General features: G+C 34.8%; 2 protein-coding genes across 5 annotated transcripts in view; one reads left to right on the top strand and one right to left on the bottom strand.

Moving 5' to 3' along the window:
- The window catches only part of LOC107714344 (uncharacterized), a 21,146-nt gene extending 17,964 nt beyond the window's left edge, over nt 1–3,182 (bottom strand). For both annotated transcript variants that reach the window (XR_001636975.1, XM_016520169.1), the window contains exons 1-5: nt 3,047–3,182; nt 2,314–2,464; nt 2,147–2,218; nt 1,980–2,056; nt 87–187 (exon numbers count right to left, since the gene is read on the bottom strand). Coding sequence is in view for 1 of the 2 variants with exons in the window: in XM_016520169.1 (XP_016375655.1) it covers nt 87–187; nt 1,980–2,056; nt 2,147–2,218; nt 2,314–2,464; nt 3,047–3,109 (464 nt within the window). In the remaining variant the exon portion in view is untranslated. The remainder of the gene's footprint in view (nt 1–86; nt 188–1,979; nt 2,057–2,146; nt 2,219–2,313; nt 2,465–3,046) is intronic.
- An 8,820-nt stretch (nt 3,183–12,002) lies between these two features.
- Nucleotides 12,003–15,235, top strand: part of LOC107714343 (oxidation resistance protein 1-like) — a 173,381-nt gene continuing 170,148 nt past the window's right edge. For all 3 annotated transcript variants that reach the window (XM_016520166.1, XM_016520165.1, XM_016520163.1), the window contains exon 1: nt 12,003–12,130. The gene's annotated coding sequence lies outside the window, so the exon portion shown is untranslated. The remainder of the gene's footprint in view (nt 12,131–15,235) is intronic.

Below are 15,235 nucleotides of genomic sequence, written 5' to 3'. Positions count from 1 at the left end.
TATATCGTTGATACATTTTTTAGCTATATCGCCCAGCCCTATGTCACGCCAACAGTGTTTAGTTTCAGACTAAGACACTTTCATACCTTCCGGTGGTTGATATTCCCCAGACTTTCTCTGTGCCTGTAGTTTCATTCTGCAGGGTTCTTCGGCTGAAACCTAGACCGACTCTGTCATAGGTGCACACCTGAGAAACAGATCACACATCAAATGTCATGAAAATGACAGCAGGAGAAACCTCACCTGACACTCAAAAAAAATTTTCAATATTCACAATGTTGCACAATTTCACTATCGAAATCATCAACTCATCTTAATCATCGATTATCACAAATGTTTTCTACATCGTTTGGCTCTACTGGACAGTCGCTGCGATGCAGGCCATCAGCAGGAATCTCCAGCACTTCATGACTAGGTTTGTTCTGACAGCATGTCACAGAAATGCTTCACCGCCTCACTGCCTTGACTTACTAGAGTAATACAGCAGCACATGCTCTGAAAGCTGAAGTCTTATAACTTCACTGGAGAGGAAACTCAATAATGCCTTTATGACTCTCATCAATGACAGCTGTGGTGCTGCTTTGTTTATTTAATTTAACACGACACTAGTGAACGGCTTTCTCTTATCATCTCCTTAATGGAGGAGTTTTCATAAGCTCATTCTAAACAGCAAAAGCTAATTTAATCATGTTAAGTAAGTGTTTTTTGTTTTGGAATCACATGCATAAAACAACACTACTACCTAAAAGATATCACTGAAATAGGAGTCATTTTGCAAATGTAGGTTTAATGACATGCCACATAGATGTGAGCTTGTGAATTATACAACATGTGACGAGAATAAGACTAGGCAACAATAAAGTCATAGTCAGACAGCAACCATCAATCAGTTGTGCTGTCCTCGCTGACTGCAAGAAAAACACACAGTACAGTACAACAAGCTATTCAACTCGTAAAATAAAACACTCAGTTACTCAATCAGTCAAACTGATTGGCAAATCATACAGAAGAGTCACGAACAAATCATGATTCTCCAGTAACTTACGAAAAATTATTCTAACTATGAAAAATTGTAGAAACAACTGAAACCACACAGATGCAAAAATCAATTACTTTAGGTGGCCTTATAATCATGTTAAGATTGAATTTATACACAGATATTTAATCTTAAATATATTTCATCATATACAGCAAAAAGCTACGCCGTCACTAAATGCTTTTTTGATATACCTCTGTGCTCCAGAATATTAGTAATATTTCAGCAATTATGTCATATGTTTCTTATCACCTGTTTAGAATCATATCTAGCAATGCCAGATTCATAAATTAATCACTCTTTTTTATCTAATTGACCAAACAGGATTGCAAGAAGGTTTTTTGTTTGTGATTCAGTTTTATTTATTTTATTTATTTGGACAATTCACTTACAACCTTGAATCATTTGCAGTGTTTTCTGAAATAATAATGGGATACTTTATAAGCAAGAATACAAAAAGAACGATGGAAGAGGTGAATAGTTAGCCTACATTTTTATGCTGTATCTACAGTTTATTGTAGGAAACAAAACTTGCAAATGTCTCCTATCATTTGCCAGCGATGAAGCAGTGATGATCAGTTCAATAACAGTGTAGATGTTGCAAAGTTTGTGTCATTATTTAGCTCAGTGCCTTTCAAATTGTGTACTCATCTGAGTTAAATCAATAATATTACTGAATATTAATTGTCAGTTAAACCCCATGAGCTGAGAACTGTAATGTGTACTTTTTGAAAGAAAGGTTAAAAGGCTATTGTATTTGTACAGTTAGTAAAACTGAAATCAAGGAAATTACTAAATAACTGCTCATATGACAATGTGTACATAGAGAAACACATTCATACATGAAGATACATGAAACAAATTATATATTATCTTTTTTTTTTTTTTTTATGTCCAGTTTTCAAACATCAAGTACTCATGGTAGCAGTTTGTTTGAACTAACCTTTGTTGATAATGAGAGACTCTCCTGCACATAATACCAAACATCTGAAGACATCCCTGCTGGAGCATCAAGAACAACTGAAACAAAAATGAAACATCATTTTCACTGTGCACAACCCACAATATAAATATCAGATTTTTTTTAGATGAGCTATTCTTTTAACCTACCAACAGGTTGTCCGTGTCCTTTGCACAACAGATAGATATTTTGGCCGAGGCCGATATCAATCAGCTGAGCACCTACATATAGAAAGAAATATTAAATCAAATGAGCTGAAAAGTTGCCAAACTGCACATGATGCTAAAGTCTTCCTGAAGAGATGATGAGGTCTCACCTGTGGATGACAGCACCTGTCCCTCTCTCTGCAGGGAAGCGTAGTTCAGGAAAGCTGGAGTGAAGGTGATGAAGAGCAGAACCTTCAACCAGAAGGACACAACAGTCCAGCAGCTCCTCTGAGACACAGTCACCCCAGAGTCCTCTGAAGTCTGTGACGGTGTTGAAATTACATGTCAAGCAGTGACAACAGAGTCCAGAGACATGGTATAATCCAACTAAAGTATTTTTTCAAATATTGTATCATTTGTATTATATACATACAGTTTTTATACTGATACACCAACATATCGCCCATTTTTATATTATTTGCATCATCCGATAACCCTTCCATCACTTTCAAAATCCAACAACAGCCTTGGCAACATGCTTATTTTTGTTTAATTTTGCAAACATGCAGCCACAGTTTCAAATTATTTACTTTTAATTTATTTCCAAAGTGTTTGTTTATTCGTTGCGTATTATAATTAAACTATTATTATTATTATTATTATTATTGTTACATAATTTAGAATAAACTATGTCAGAGCAGGGTATTTACAAAAAAAAAATGGCACAATGAAGAGTTAACAAATAGGAATACTATGATTCTTTCATCGATTCTTATTCACTGTGTACTTATTTACCATGGTAATACTATAGTCCAGAAGATGGCATTGCCTTGATACCTACAATTTTGTTGGTAAAAACACACATTCAGTCCTTGAGTAACAGAGCTCACTGTGTTTCATCACCTTCTTTCTATCAGGTTTAACACTGTCCGCATCTTCTCGCCCGTTTGTTCTTCTGCGCAACATCTTCTGACAGTTTTGAGTGCACTTCACCCACAGCACAGGTAACGCATGATTTTACATTTGTATGAATGAGCATGGAGACACTTCTGCATTGACGGGAACCCATGAGGAACCAAACGCGTTTCGTTAAAGATGCGATCTGCGATGTGAACGCGTTTAAGAAAATGGGCATGCTATTGCTATCCATATGCTAAATTACTATAATACCATATGTTTGTATCATATTATTATACACTGTGCCTTCAACAGGAAACAACAAAGTTTCATAGATAACAATTTATTTATATAATAACAATATTTATAGTAGGCCTACACAATGACTTTCTAACCTAGATTGGAAAACGATACAATATTACGTAATATTTTCACAATATCTCATACACTTGACTGCAAATGACACACTATAAAAATATGAACTATAAATAAATAAGGTCTACACATAAAAGGCAGAAAGTAGCAAATATATAAGGTTAACGGTTTCCAACTCAGTTTTAATGTGACCTTCATAACAAATGGATGTCCCTTAGAATAGTTTATAGGAAGAGCAGTGTTTTTTCCTAAAGGTTTTTGGGCTGAGATGAATCTAAACGTATGCACCACTTTAATACTAAATAATACTAATTTAATACTCTTGCAACTAAACATCTGTCCTGTAGGAGGCGCTGTGTGACATCTGACTGTCAATTGATCCCTTTACACATCTAACCATATAAATTCACATTTTATATTACACTAGCAGAAGGGCATACAGGACAAGTGGAGATGTTGTGGCAGTTGAGGCACTATAAGAGAATATTTACTGTGACAGCTGAAATAAAGGTCATTATAAAGGTCAGTAGCAACACTGCAAGGTTATTCATGAGTGTGAGTCAATTCAACGCAATTCAATTGGCCGCCACAGGATACTGACCCTTTCTAGGTCCTGTATATAGGTCCAGTTCAGAGTTTAATTATGTATACAGCGCTGGTAGTCATTCTAAGGGCAATGCTTCTGTAGCAGATGTATGTAAATTATGATTTTATGCATCCTTGCTTTCACCACAGGTTAACATCAGAGTCCAGCATCCATATTGAACAGACTCTGAAGTTCAGCCTGTGAGCAACCTCAGTTTGTGTCAGATTGTTTGCTTTTTAGATGAGGTAGGCCATGCTAAACAGAACAAATGTACATGTTCAAGACTGAGGAAAATAAAACAACAATGACGTCGAGTGACAGGAAATGTACGACTTCACGCTGTGCCACAGACAGCAGGTGTACTGTCATGTGATCGCAAGTGTGGCTCTCTGTCTGTCATTCACAGCACTCACTGAACGATACCACCGGCAAACACTGCAGAAGGATGCTTTCTCAGGGTGTCAATCATCACGATCTGTTCAAACATGTCTCTGGCGCAGCCAAACGGACGGTGATGCCAGAAGTGTCATGCCTGTTCAAACTGAGGGAGCACATGTGATCACTGCATTTTAAAGGAATAGCCTAAATGAAAATGTACTCACCCTCAGGCCATCCAAATTTATTCACCCTGAGGCCATCCAAGATGAAGATGAGTTTGTCATAACAGATTTGCAGAAATTTAGCATTACTTCACTTACTCACCAATGGATCCTATACAGTGAATGGGTGCCGTCAGAATGACATCTTGTTAATTGATGGACTGGAGTGCTGTGGATTATTGTGATGTTTTTATCAGCTGTTTGGACTCTCATTCTGACGGCACCCATTCACTGCAGAGGATCCACTGGTGAGCAAGTGATGTAATCTAAATTTCTCCAAATCTGTTCTGATGAAGAGATAAACTTATCTACATCTTGGATGGCCTGAGGGTGAGTAAATTTATTAGAACATTCATTTTTTTATTCATTTATTAAAACTATTCCTTTAAATGCAACTAACATGCAAGATTATTAAATAGATAACACTACTACCTTAATAAAATTTATGAATATCACTTAGGTGATTAAGTTGGACATACCGAAATAAATGCCTAAAATCCAGCAGTTAGTTTTGTCTAAAATGTACATCTATTATTTCAGTTTTTTTTCCAACCACAATCACTTTGTTTAGTCTGAATTGTGTCTTTATAAGAAATATAAGTTATATATATTATATATTACTGAGGGGACAGTTTTTTTTTTTTTTTTTTTATTGTTTGTTTGTTTGTTTGTTTGAAAATAAATTAATTTTTAGTATAACATACAATATTTTTGTTAAATTTCACTCAAAACATTTCAGAATGGAGAAAATATACTGATCAGTTTCAAGAACTACAATTATTACTCATTTCATATCAATATTCTTCATCTTCATTCAACAACAAGTTTTTACTGTGACTGTTTTTTTTTGTTTGTTTTTTTTTACATTTTTATGTGATTGATTGAAAAAATGAATCATAGTTTAAGTTTTTAGAGTGCAAGATCCCAATTTACAGACAGACAGAAAAATGTAATTCCCCTATGACTGCCTTTTGTATAATAATTTGAATTTACATTTATTTTACATTTGATTGCCTTTTCTAATACACTTTGTGAAGGTATATTGATTATTTTTTTATTCATCTTTTTATTGATGTGATTATTCATCACCCTGTTGGGACGCTTGGCACTCTTTTTTTGTTGTCTTTTTTCCCCATCACATCTTTTAGTAATTATCATAAATTATATATAATTTGAATGTTTAAAACCTCAAAATTAATCCCATGTTTGCATTTTGAAATCAGACATTGTGTTACCATGGAAATGGTACTTTAAAGGCGGTCTCCTCCCCCATGGGCAGTGTCAAGTGTCATATTACAAAATGTATTACCGTATTTTACAATCAAAACTTTTTATAATCTTGACAAAATACATATTGTTGGAAATGTCTGAGTCTCAGGATTCCATATTTTGAGATGGAAGTAATATTTAGAGAGAAATTTATACATCTGTGACAGAAAAATGATTAAAAAAATTCAATGGCGTTTGGGTGTCACCCGGTGGCTATTTTTAGTATAATGCCTAAACAAATTTTCATAGGAACCTCCATTTTTTTTTATTTATTTATTTTTTTAAATCAACTTCAAATTTGGAACATAACTTATTTAGACATAATGCTTTAGCAATTTTGGATTAAATCATATTTTGTAAAATATTTTATATGAAATAAAAAATGTAGTACTGTACATTTTCTTTATAGTAAATTTAAACTTCGATAACTTTTGCATACTTTCATTTTTTGAAATGATTCCACTTCTGCAATAATGTCATCTTTAAAAAGAGACCAACCTTAGGTCTGTGTTCCAAAGCTTTCGTAAATTATGACAATTTAAGTTCGGATAGTGCACTTTCACGTCTATGTTCAACAATGGGGGGTGATTTAATTTAATAACAATGCAGAAGAGATGTTTATGGCAGATTTGTATGAAATATGTGTCTACTTAGTATGTGTGTATCATGTGAACCATTATTATGTAAATGTATCCAGATTTACATTTACATTTATGCATTAGCAGACACTTTTGGCGATTCAAGTTAAACATTTTTATCATGATTTGTGTTACTTGGGAATCAAACCCATGACCTTGACATTGTAGGCCTCTGCTCTACCAAGAGAAACATTATTCTTTTATCCGCAGCATGCTTTCAGAACCAACCAAAGCTGTGGAGACACTCACAGTAAATGGATAAGGGCGGTCCGAGACTGCAGCCCTGCATTAGATTCATTGCAGTAATTAAATGAAAGCAGGCAGATATGGATGATAAATGGCAGTTATTGACGGGACTGTCAGGTAGCGTGGGTGTCAGATATTTTTAAACAGTGACTTTGAGGCCTGGCAGAGGCTTGCGTTTCCAGAGGCAGCCGTGAGCTCAGCCTCCTGCAGCTGTTTCTGTCTGGCCTAATTAAACTCTGGGACGACTGATCTCATTAAATTCAAACCATACAGAAGACAGAACTGAATCTGACCATTAATATCCAGAGGCTCGAGTCAGTTCAGAAACTTTCTCCTGTGGGAAGTGTGACTTATTTTACTGAATCAGTTCCTTTATGTGATCCAAAGAGGGAGTCTCATTTGAAAAGTGTTATTTATTTTAGTAAATCGTTTCTGTCCCACGGTTCAAAGAGTGATTCACCTGTGGGAAGTAATCATTTGATAGTTACTACATATTGGAAATATATTCAGATTTGTGTATCCGGTTCTGAAGTGATTGTCCGGTTGAAGATGGAAAAATACCATACATGTCAAATTACACACTGGGCTCTTGGATGTCCTTGACTGCTGTTGTTCATGTGTTTGTCATTTGTTGTTGGGTTGCCTGAGTGGGGATCAAAAATCGGCACACCATAGATTGTGTATCAGACTCTGAGAAATAGGTCAGAGCGCCAAATCCCACATGCTTTCAGCAGCAGGCAGGACTGATCCCCGGCTTCAGATACAGCATTCAATGAATGTGATTGCTTTTCCCTACTGATTAAATAGAGATATTGTGTAATAATACATAACCTTTTCACCACACCGTTTGGTTATGTGTTGCTGAAGCTGAGCAGCAAATGTTGAGATACTGCTAGAGAGAAAATGTGTTTGTTCATTGCAATTTATCATGCAGTTTTGCATTTATATTACCATTCTCATTCAGTTTTGTTTTAGGGAATAGTGGAGTTTGTTAAAAACATACTTATACATCTGGGGGAATGTACTACCGGTCAAATGTTTGGAATAATTGAGATTTTTTTTTTTTTAATGTTTTTGAAAGAAGTCTTCTATGTTCACCAAGGCTGCATTTATTTGATCAAAAATTGTGAAAAGATTGTGAAATATTATTGCAATTTGAATTTAGAATTTTCAGCATCATTACTCCAGTTTTCAGTTTCACATAATCCTTCAAAAATCATTCTAATATGCAGAACTGATGCTTAATTTTAAATAATATTAATAAATATTAAGCAGCACAGCTGTTTTCAGTATTGATAACAACAAGAAATGTTTCTTTAGCAGCAACTCAGCATATTAGAACACTGGCGGAATGGCGGCTGAAAATTTAGTTTTGCATCACAATAAATTCTATTTCAAAATATATTCAAATTTAAAATTTTGATTTAAAATTGTAATACTATTTCAGTCATTTTTACAGTACTTTTTATTAAATAAATGCAGTCTTGGTAAGCATAGAAGACTTCTTTCAAAAACATTAAAATATCTTAATTATTCTAAACATTTAACCGGTGTTGTACGGTATTAATTTTAAAGTAGTTATCCACAAATCATTTTCTATGAAGATGCTTGTTTCATTCATGCAGTCAGTGACCTTTGACTTCTGACAGTACAGAGCAGCTCCTCTGTAAAACTTCAGCACATTTGCAATGTTTTGAGCCATCAGCCACTTTTCTGTGATGTTTCTTCCCCACGAAGCTCCGCTGAGATTAACAGAGTTTGAACAAAGGTATACGTCTCCCAACAAACGCATGCAAAAGTGCAGAAACGAATAACAACTTATTATTCAGGCAAGCATGACTTTATTTCCTACTACCCATTGACTCCACTTTTCCCAAAAAGGTTCTTATTCTTAAACTTTGCACAGTTCATATATCCTGCACAAATATCCCTTAATTCATTTCTAGGCCTGAAGAAAGCCATGCTGAAGAGAAAGATTTATTCTTAAATTCTCAGTAACAGCATAATCTGAAGCCAGAACTCTAAATTTCAGCAAACGTTTTCCCGCAGCCATGTGAGATGTAGCTGTAATTGAGATAACATAAGCGCTCATGAAAACCCATTTCCCATTTGCGGTATCTGTTTATCAGATATGCGGGGTTCACAGGAAAACGTATCTCGGGGAGTCTTATCACTGACGGGCATTGTTGGACTCTGCTGGCCGCTCAAAGCAAACAGCAGGTGCTCATATCTCCCCACCTGATTTCCTGCCAATAGGAATTCTACCCTCAACATGTCCATCCAACGGCTCGGGGGCTTTTCTGCTCAATATGGACTCTGCCGTCACAAATATTCTGCTCAAATGTCATGAAAAACTTCAAAGCTCTCCATCATTTTCCTTTTAAATCGTTTATCAGATGTGATTTGAATCGTTCCCTGCTTGAATTTCCCAAATGCTGCATAAGATTCAAAAGGTGCAGAATTAATCCATGCAAGATCTGCCTGAGTTATTGCTGCTTGAAGTGATGTTTTCCAGATTAATCTGTCCACCAAAGAAATGAAGTATCTTTTAAAGTCGATCACAAAATACCTATCAAAATGTGATTTTTTTTTAAAAAGAATACAGTATATGGCACTGTCCCGTATTTTTTTTAAAAAAGCATTTAGTTTTTTTTCTCTGCAATAAATTATAAAATATATACAAATATTTTTAACTAGAAAAATATCTACATATCTATATCTATATATATATATATATATATATATATATATATATATAAACATAAAAACACATTTGTTTTAATTGTCAGAAACATTAATTTTTATTGATTTTTATTTTGAATGTATGATTTTTGTTTATTTTAAAATTATAAAATAATGTCAAAATTGATATTGTAGTAAAAATTCATTATTCGTTCATTTTAATTCCCAAAAAACATGATTTTTTTAATGTATAATTGAATTTATTTTAAAATCATACAATAATATAAAAAACAGTATTTCATTGTAGTAAAAAACTATTTTTTAAAATTATTAAATTATTCAAAACCATGATTTTTTTTTTCATTTTGAATGTATGATTTTTTTATTTTAAAATCATACAATAATGTCAAAAATAGTATTTCATTGTATTTGTATAGTAAAAAACAACAACTTTTTTTTTTTTAATTATTCATTAATTTTAATTGCTAAAAACATTTTGAATGCAGTCCTCTTAACACATAATTTCCCCACATGTAACATTACCTAAAATGTATGACTCCCAGGAAGTGACATCATTTGGACCCTTTCTGAAAGATGATTAAAATCACATATTTTGTATCCTATTTACATAAATACAATAAATTGCTTCAAAATTCACCTGTAAACAAACCTTCAGTTTCCTATTCATTTTGATAATAGATGTAACAAGTCTCTATAGGTGAGAAAAGCTCATCAAAATTCACCTCACGGGGACTAATGTGTTGTATCTGCTTCAGAAAACAAAGTAAAAAATGTGAAAAAATGGAGAAAAATCTCCTGTGTGCTTCATGACTGTTAGCAAGCACTGGAAATGTACATTTTCTCTTAGCAAGCTATTATTACATTCATGAGAATCCTGACATGTGTAAATATGTTGCCCTTTCTCGTGCAAATAGTGGCTTTTCTTGCTTTCTTCACTAATATGTGGAAATAAGGGTCATGTGACTGCCTCAGTATCTGACAGACATGTGAAAGAGGGGCACTATAGCATCTACGACGTAAGTTTCTGCTGAAGGTCATCTGTTCCTGCGGCTGCCATCTCAACCCTGCTGTTCCGCAGTCAGTCTTCCACACAGATAATGATGACCTCTCAGACATCAGTGCATGTAGATAAAAGGGGATACAAACCCTAGAGCTTTGTTACAAAACCTTGAGATGGTATTTGAAAGCACTATAGGTGCGCTCATGACTGTTCAAAATATTTTGGCAACATATGCTCCTGTATACATCCCAAGTTCTAAGGCAGCATTGCATATACTGGTGGCCAAAAGTTGAAGTAATGAAGTCTCTTATGTTCACCATAGCTGCATTTATTTGGTCAAAAATACAGTAAAAACAGTAACATTGTGAAACATTATTACAATTTAAAAGAGCATTTAAAATTTTATTTTAATGTGTTTTTATATGTAATTTATTCCTTATGCAAAGCTGAATTTTCAGCATCATTACTCCAGTCTTCAGTGTCACACGATCCTTCAGAAATCATTCTAATATGCTGATTTGCTGCTCAAGAAACAGTTATTATTATCATTGAAGTTGACAAGAGTTTTTGCTGCTTAACATTTTTGTGGAAACTACCCAAAATTGTACTACATTGGTACAGGCAGCTGAGGATGCTAACACAATTCATCACTGGTTCAAATCTCTCTGTCTACCCACTGACTCTCTGACTTATTTATGAGAGCCCACCAGGGTGTTCATGGGAAGGCATCAGAGGCACAGCTCTCTTGGTATCCACACAGCGCCCATCGATTTCCACCTCTTGCGGCGGACACTCGCCATCAATCAATATGGTAACAAGTCTTCATTTCTGCTGGGAAAATCCAGTCTTTGACTTCAACAGCTGATGACAACAGAGAATGACCTCTGAAAGAAATTTTGAAATGAGAGCAGCAAACTAGAATTTAATCAATCTCGAACTGCAGGTATGAAATGATTGTGCATGTAAATACAATCAATCATTTATGATACATCTCTCAGAACTGACATAAGAATGCAAACAATTTTGACCTTGAAAAAACAGTCTGAGTCAATCTTAAGACTTGATATTCAGTTTTAGACCATATCAGTTTAATGTGGTTTCATCTTCTCTTCGATTCCAGCTCTGAACAGCGAGGGGATCGAACAAGGCCAGAACAGATTATATTACTGCATTAAAACACTTTCTAGAACACGTCCAACAGCAATATTCCTGTCAGGGAAAGCATAAAGGTGAAAAACCTTGAAACCAGTCATGTTGATTAGTAGCTCCATTCATCTACATGAAAGCTGCAGATTAGATAATATAGTGCCAGTGAGTGGATGACAGCTGGAAATCATGCATTTCAAGAACATTTAACAATGAAATTTAATTACTGAAATCATACTTATTTCTATATATAAACACAAATTCCTTCATATTCCTTCATATTAATACAGTGCATTGTGCCCTATTTTTACAGATTTTAAATCATTCCCTGTGTATGTGACATAAAGGATTTGGTATGATCCATCCCTCCCCCTGTGTCAATGGTTCGGTCTGTATTCAGAAAGTCAGATTACGCTGTGTGTGTCTCATCCTGCACACAGATGCGCATTACTGTGACCGGCTGCATAAACTCATCACAAACGTCCGTGTGCAAGAGACCTGGGGCATGGAAAGAGCTTCATTCTAAGAGTGAGTCCCATTTTTTCTCTCTTCTCTGTCTCATGCTTGTTTAGGGAATGATGCAGCAGCAGCACCTGCATGCTGTGGCATGGAGAGTCTTTAACACCTGGATGGTTCAAGAGTTCACACATGAAGATATTGATGTATAAAGTGGTAAGACTGATGTATTTATAGAGACTGTTGGTTGTTGTGGGGGGTTTGCATAATGTTCAGAAACTGGACACACTGGAATCACTGTCTATCGTTTGGAGTTGTATCGTATAGACGTGCTCTTCCAAGTTTTACTGGTGTTGTAATTTAATGTCAAATGACATATTATAAACATAATTTAACTTTACCTAGATGCTTAGATTTAGTAAAAAACTAAAAGAAATAAAAAAAAATAGTAATAATAAAAACGTCTTTTCTCTCCAGAATTAGTAGTAAATTAAAGCTAGAGGTGAATTAAAATCTTTTATCCTTTTTAATTTATTTAATATGAATTCATTTTTAACTGATTAAAGAGAAAGAGAGAGATTCTAAAAACAATAATAAATATTATATTATATTGTTTTTAGATTGTTATCCATTCACCCTCTCTCTCTCTCTTTACGATATCCTCCTTCAAAGGTTTGTTAGCTGCGACAATAATTTTGCTGGTGTTTTTTTGTTGTTGTTGTTGTTGTTCTTTTTCTTGCTGTGCTGCTTTGAATGATCCTACTTTTGATTTATACTAGAAAAGGAACTCAAAAGCTAAACAATGATGCCTTTGAAAGGATCCCGTCCTCTCATGTGAGGAATCCCGTTTGAGTCGCTGCATGAAGATCTTCTCATAGAAACACAACTTCTTAAACTTGAGCAATCTTATCCACTTTAAATAAGATTTAAGAGTAATTTACTTCAAATATTGATTCCTTGAATTGTGTTCCCTGAGAGCGACTCTGTGACTGAAATCAGAGATGAGCATTGCTAACAACCCTTGTTTATGCCCAGCTGTGTGTTTAAAATTGAATTGCACTTTATTTTTTATGGACTAAAATAGTACTTTTTAATCAGTACAAATTGAATTTTTTTTCAAAATGAACTAAAATATCATCATAATGCAGATGTCATTGCTAAATGTTCTGCCTGCTGAGTTCAGATAGAGATATTTTCAATATGTCATTGTATTGAAAAACAGATTTTCCTTCAATGTTGAAGAAGGGCATGTGTGTAGTCGATCTCATACTCTAGGGGGAGCTCTTCATCATAGATGTGCTTCCGGAAAACTTTCCAGCTTTCAGTGAGAATCAAAAGGCAGCTTGAGACCTTGAATCTGTTTTTTGTGTCATCATAGACTAAATATTGAAGAAGCTGTCCTGAGTGGGGAGTTTAAATTGGTCTGTTATGTATAAAACATTGAATTGCAGAGGAAACTAGGAGATAGAAAATGGCTCTGAAGCCTGTGGAAGAACAATATTTGTAAAATTTGGGATAAATCTTTGCCGTACACCAGTTTTATGCTGATAATGTCATAGCAGTGCATTGTGAAATGAAGCCTGGCATATTGCTCTGCTTTACGTCGTTCTTAAGAACACTCTTTACCTGTGGTAAAATCAGTGTAATTTGTAACCTGTGAATATTAATCGGTACAGTTTAGTATTCTTTGATATATGAGTTCAGATTAAATATTCAGAGAAGCGCAGACCCACCAGAGGATTTGATTTATCTATAATGAACATAGTCTTCCTCTCAGTTCATACAGAACATAGACACTCTGACAGTAATGTTTTAGATAATAAATCTCACTCTTAATAAGAGCCTTGGAGTAGGACAGCCAATATAGGTGCTCATTTTATGGTAAAATGTAAAGGTAGAAATCTTGACAGCCATTTCCTTTTCTCGAGACAAGAAAATGACAGATGCCTTATCGACTGTTCAAGGCTACAGTCATGTGTTCCACTGGAAGATCAGTTACGATCTTCACTATTTCCTTCTGTGAGTTAATCATAGTGTGTCTCTGTGTGTGTGTTTACACTGCTGTTCAAATTTTGGGGTTGGAAATATTTTTTTAATGTTTTTGAAAGAAGTCTCTTATTCTCACCAAAGCTGCCTTTATTTGATTAAAATATAGTAAAACAGTAACATTGTGAAATATTATTACAATTTAAAATAACTATTTTCTATTTTAATTAATTTTAAATGTAATTTACACATGATGCTTCACAAATCATTCATATGAAATCATATGCTGATTTGGTGCTCAAGAAATATGTGAAAAAAAATTATATTATTATCAATGCTGAAAATAGCTGATTAATATTTTTGTGGAAACTAAGATTATATATATATATATTATCTTAGTTTCCACAAAAAAATATTAATCAGCTATTTTATATATATTTATGTATTAGTGGTCGACCGATATATCGCCAAAGCCAATATTTGGCATTTCTCAAATATCGGCATCGGTCGATATGTTTTTCTGCTTGGCCGATGTTTTCGAGGCGGGACTTTTATTTTGACGGCAAGAAGAAGAACGGCAGCGCCTTGAGTTCTGTCTAATACGGATAGAAGTCTGTCTAATAATCAGATAGAACGGTTAAACAAAGGAATTAATGTATACAGAAATATTATAACGATTGATTTTATATTATTAGTAATAGAAAGGCAAACATTATAATACTTTCTCGTTTGCCATCAGCATTAAAATATAATAAAAAAAAATATATATCATTTAAACAAATCTTTGAATGACTAATTCACTATGTGGGAAGATTTGCATAACGCCGCCCAAATGTTCACGCAAAGAAAGAAGGCGTAACTTTTATTCTCGCTGTAGTATTGTTACCGCCATGCCGTGGAGATGCGTTTCGTTGTGAAAGCGAACTACTTTGTTTGGCCTTCCAAAAGAGGACGATATCTGCTTCGTCATGCCTGGAGCTGATCCGTGCTGGTCGCTGAGGAAATACATAAACTTCGCGCTGTGGATCGTCGGATCGGCTCTCACCGTGGACGAAGAAGAGTCCAGCCCGGGGTCGTTCTCAAGCCCACCGGCCGTCGCTCACTCAGCACGCCGGCCTCTGCTCACTCATCCCGCCAGCCGTTCCTCACTCTAGCCGCCGGCCTCCGCTCACTCTAGCCCGCCGTGTGTGA

This window comes from Sinocyclocheilus rhinocerous, unplaced genomic scaffold (assembly GCF_001515625.1).
Source record: "Sinocyclocheilus rhinocerous isolate Xijiao unplaced genomic scaffold, SAMN03320098_v1.1 scaffold629, whole genome shotgun sequence".
NCBI lineage: Eukaryota > Metazoa > Chordata > Actinopteri > Cypriniformes > Cyprinidae > Sinocyclocheilus > Sinocyclocheilus rhinocerous.
This window is presented reverse-complemented; position numbering and strand designations above follow the sequence as displayed.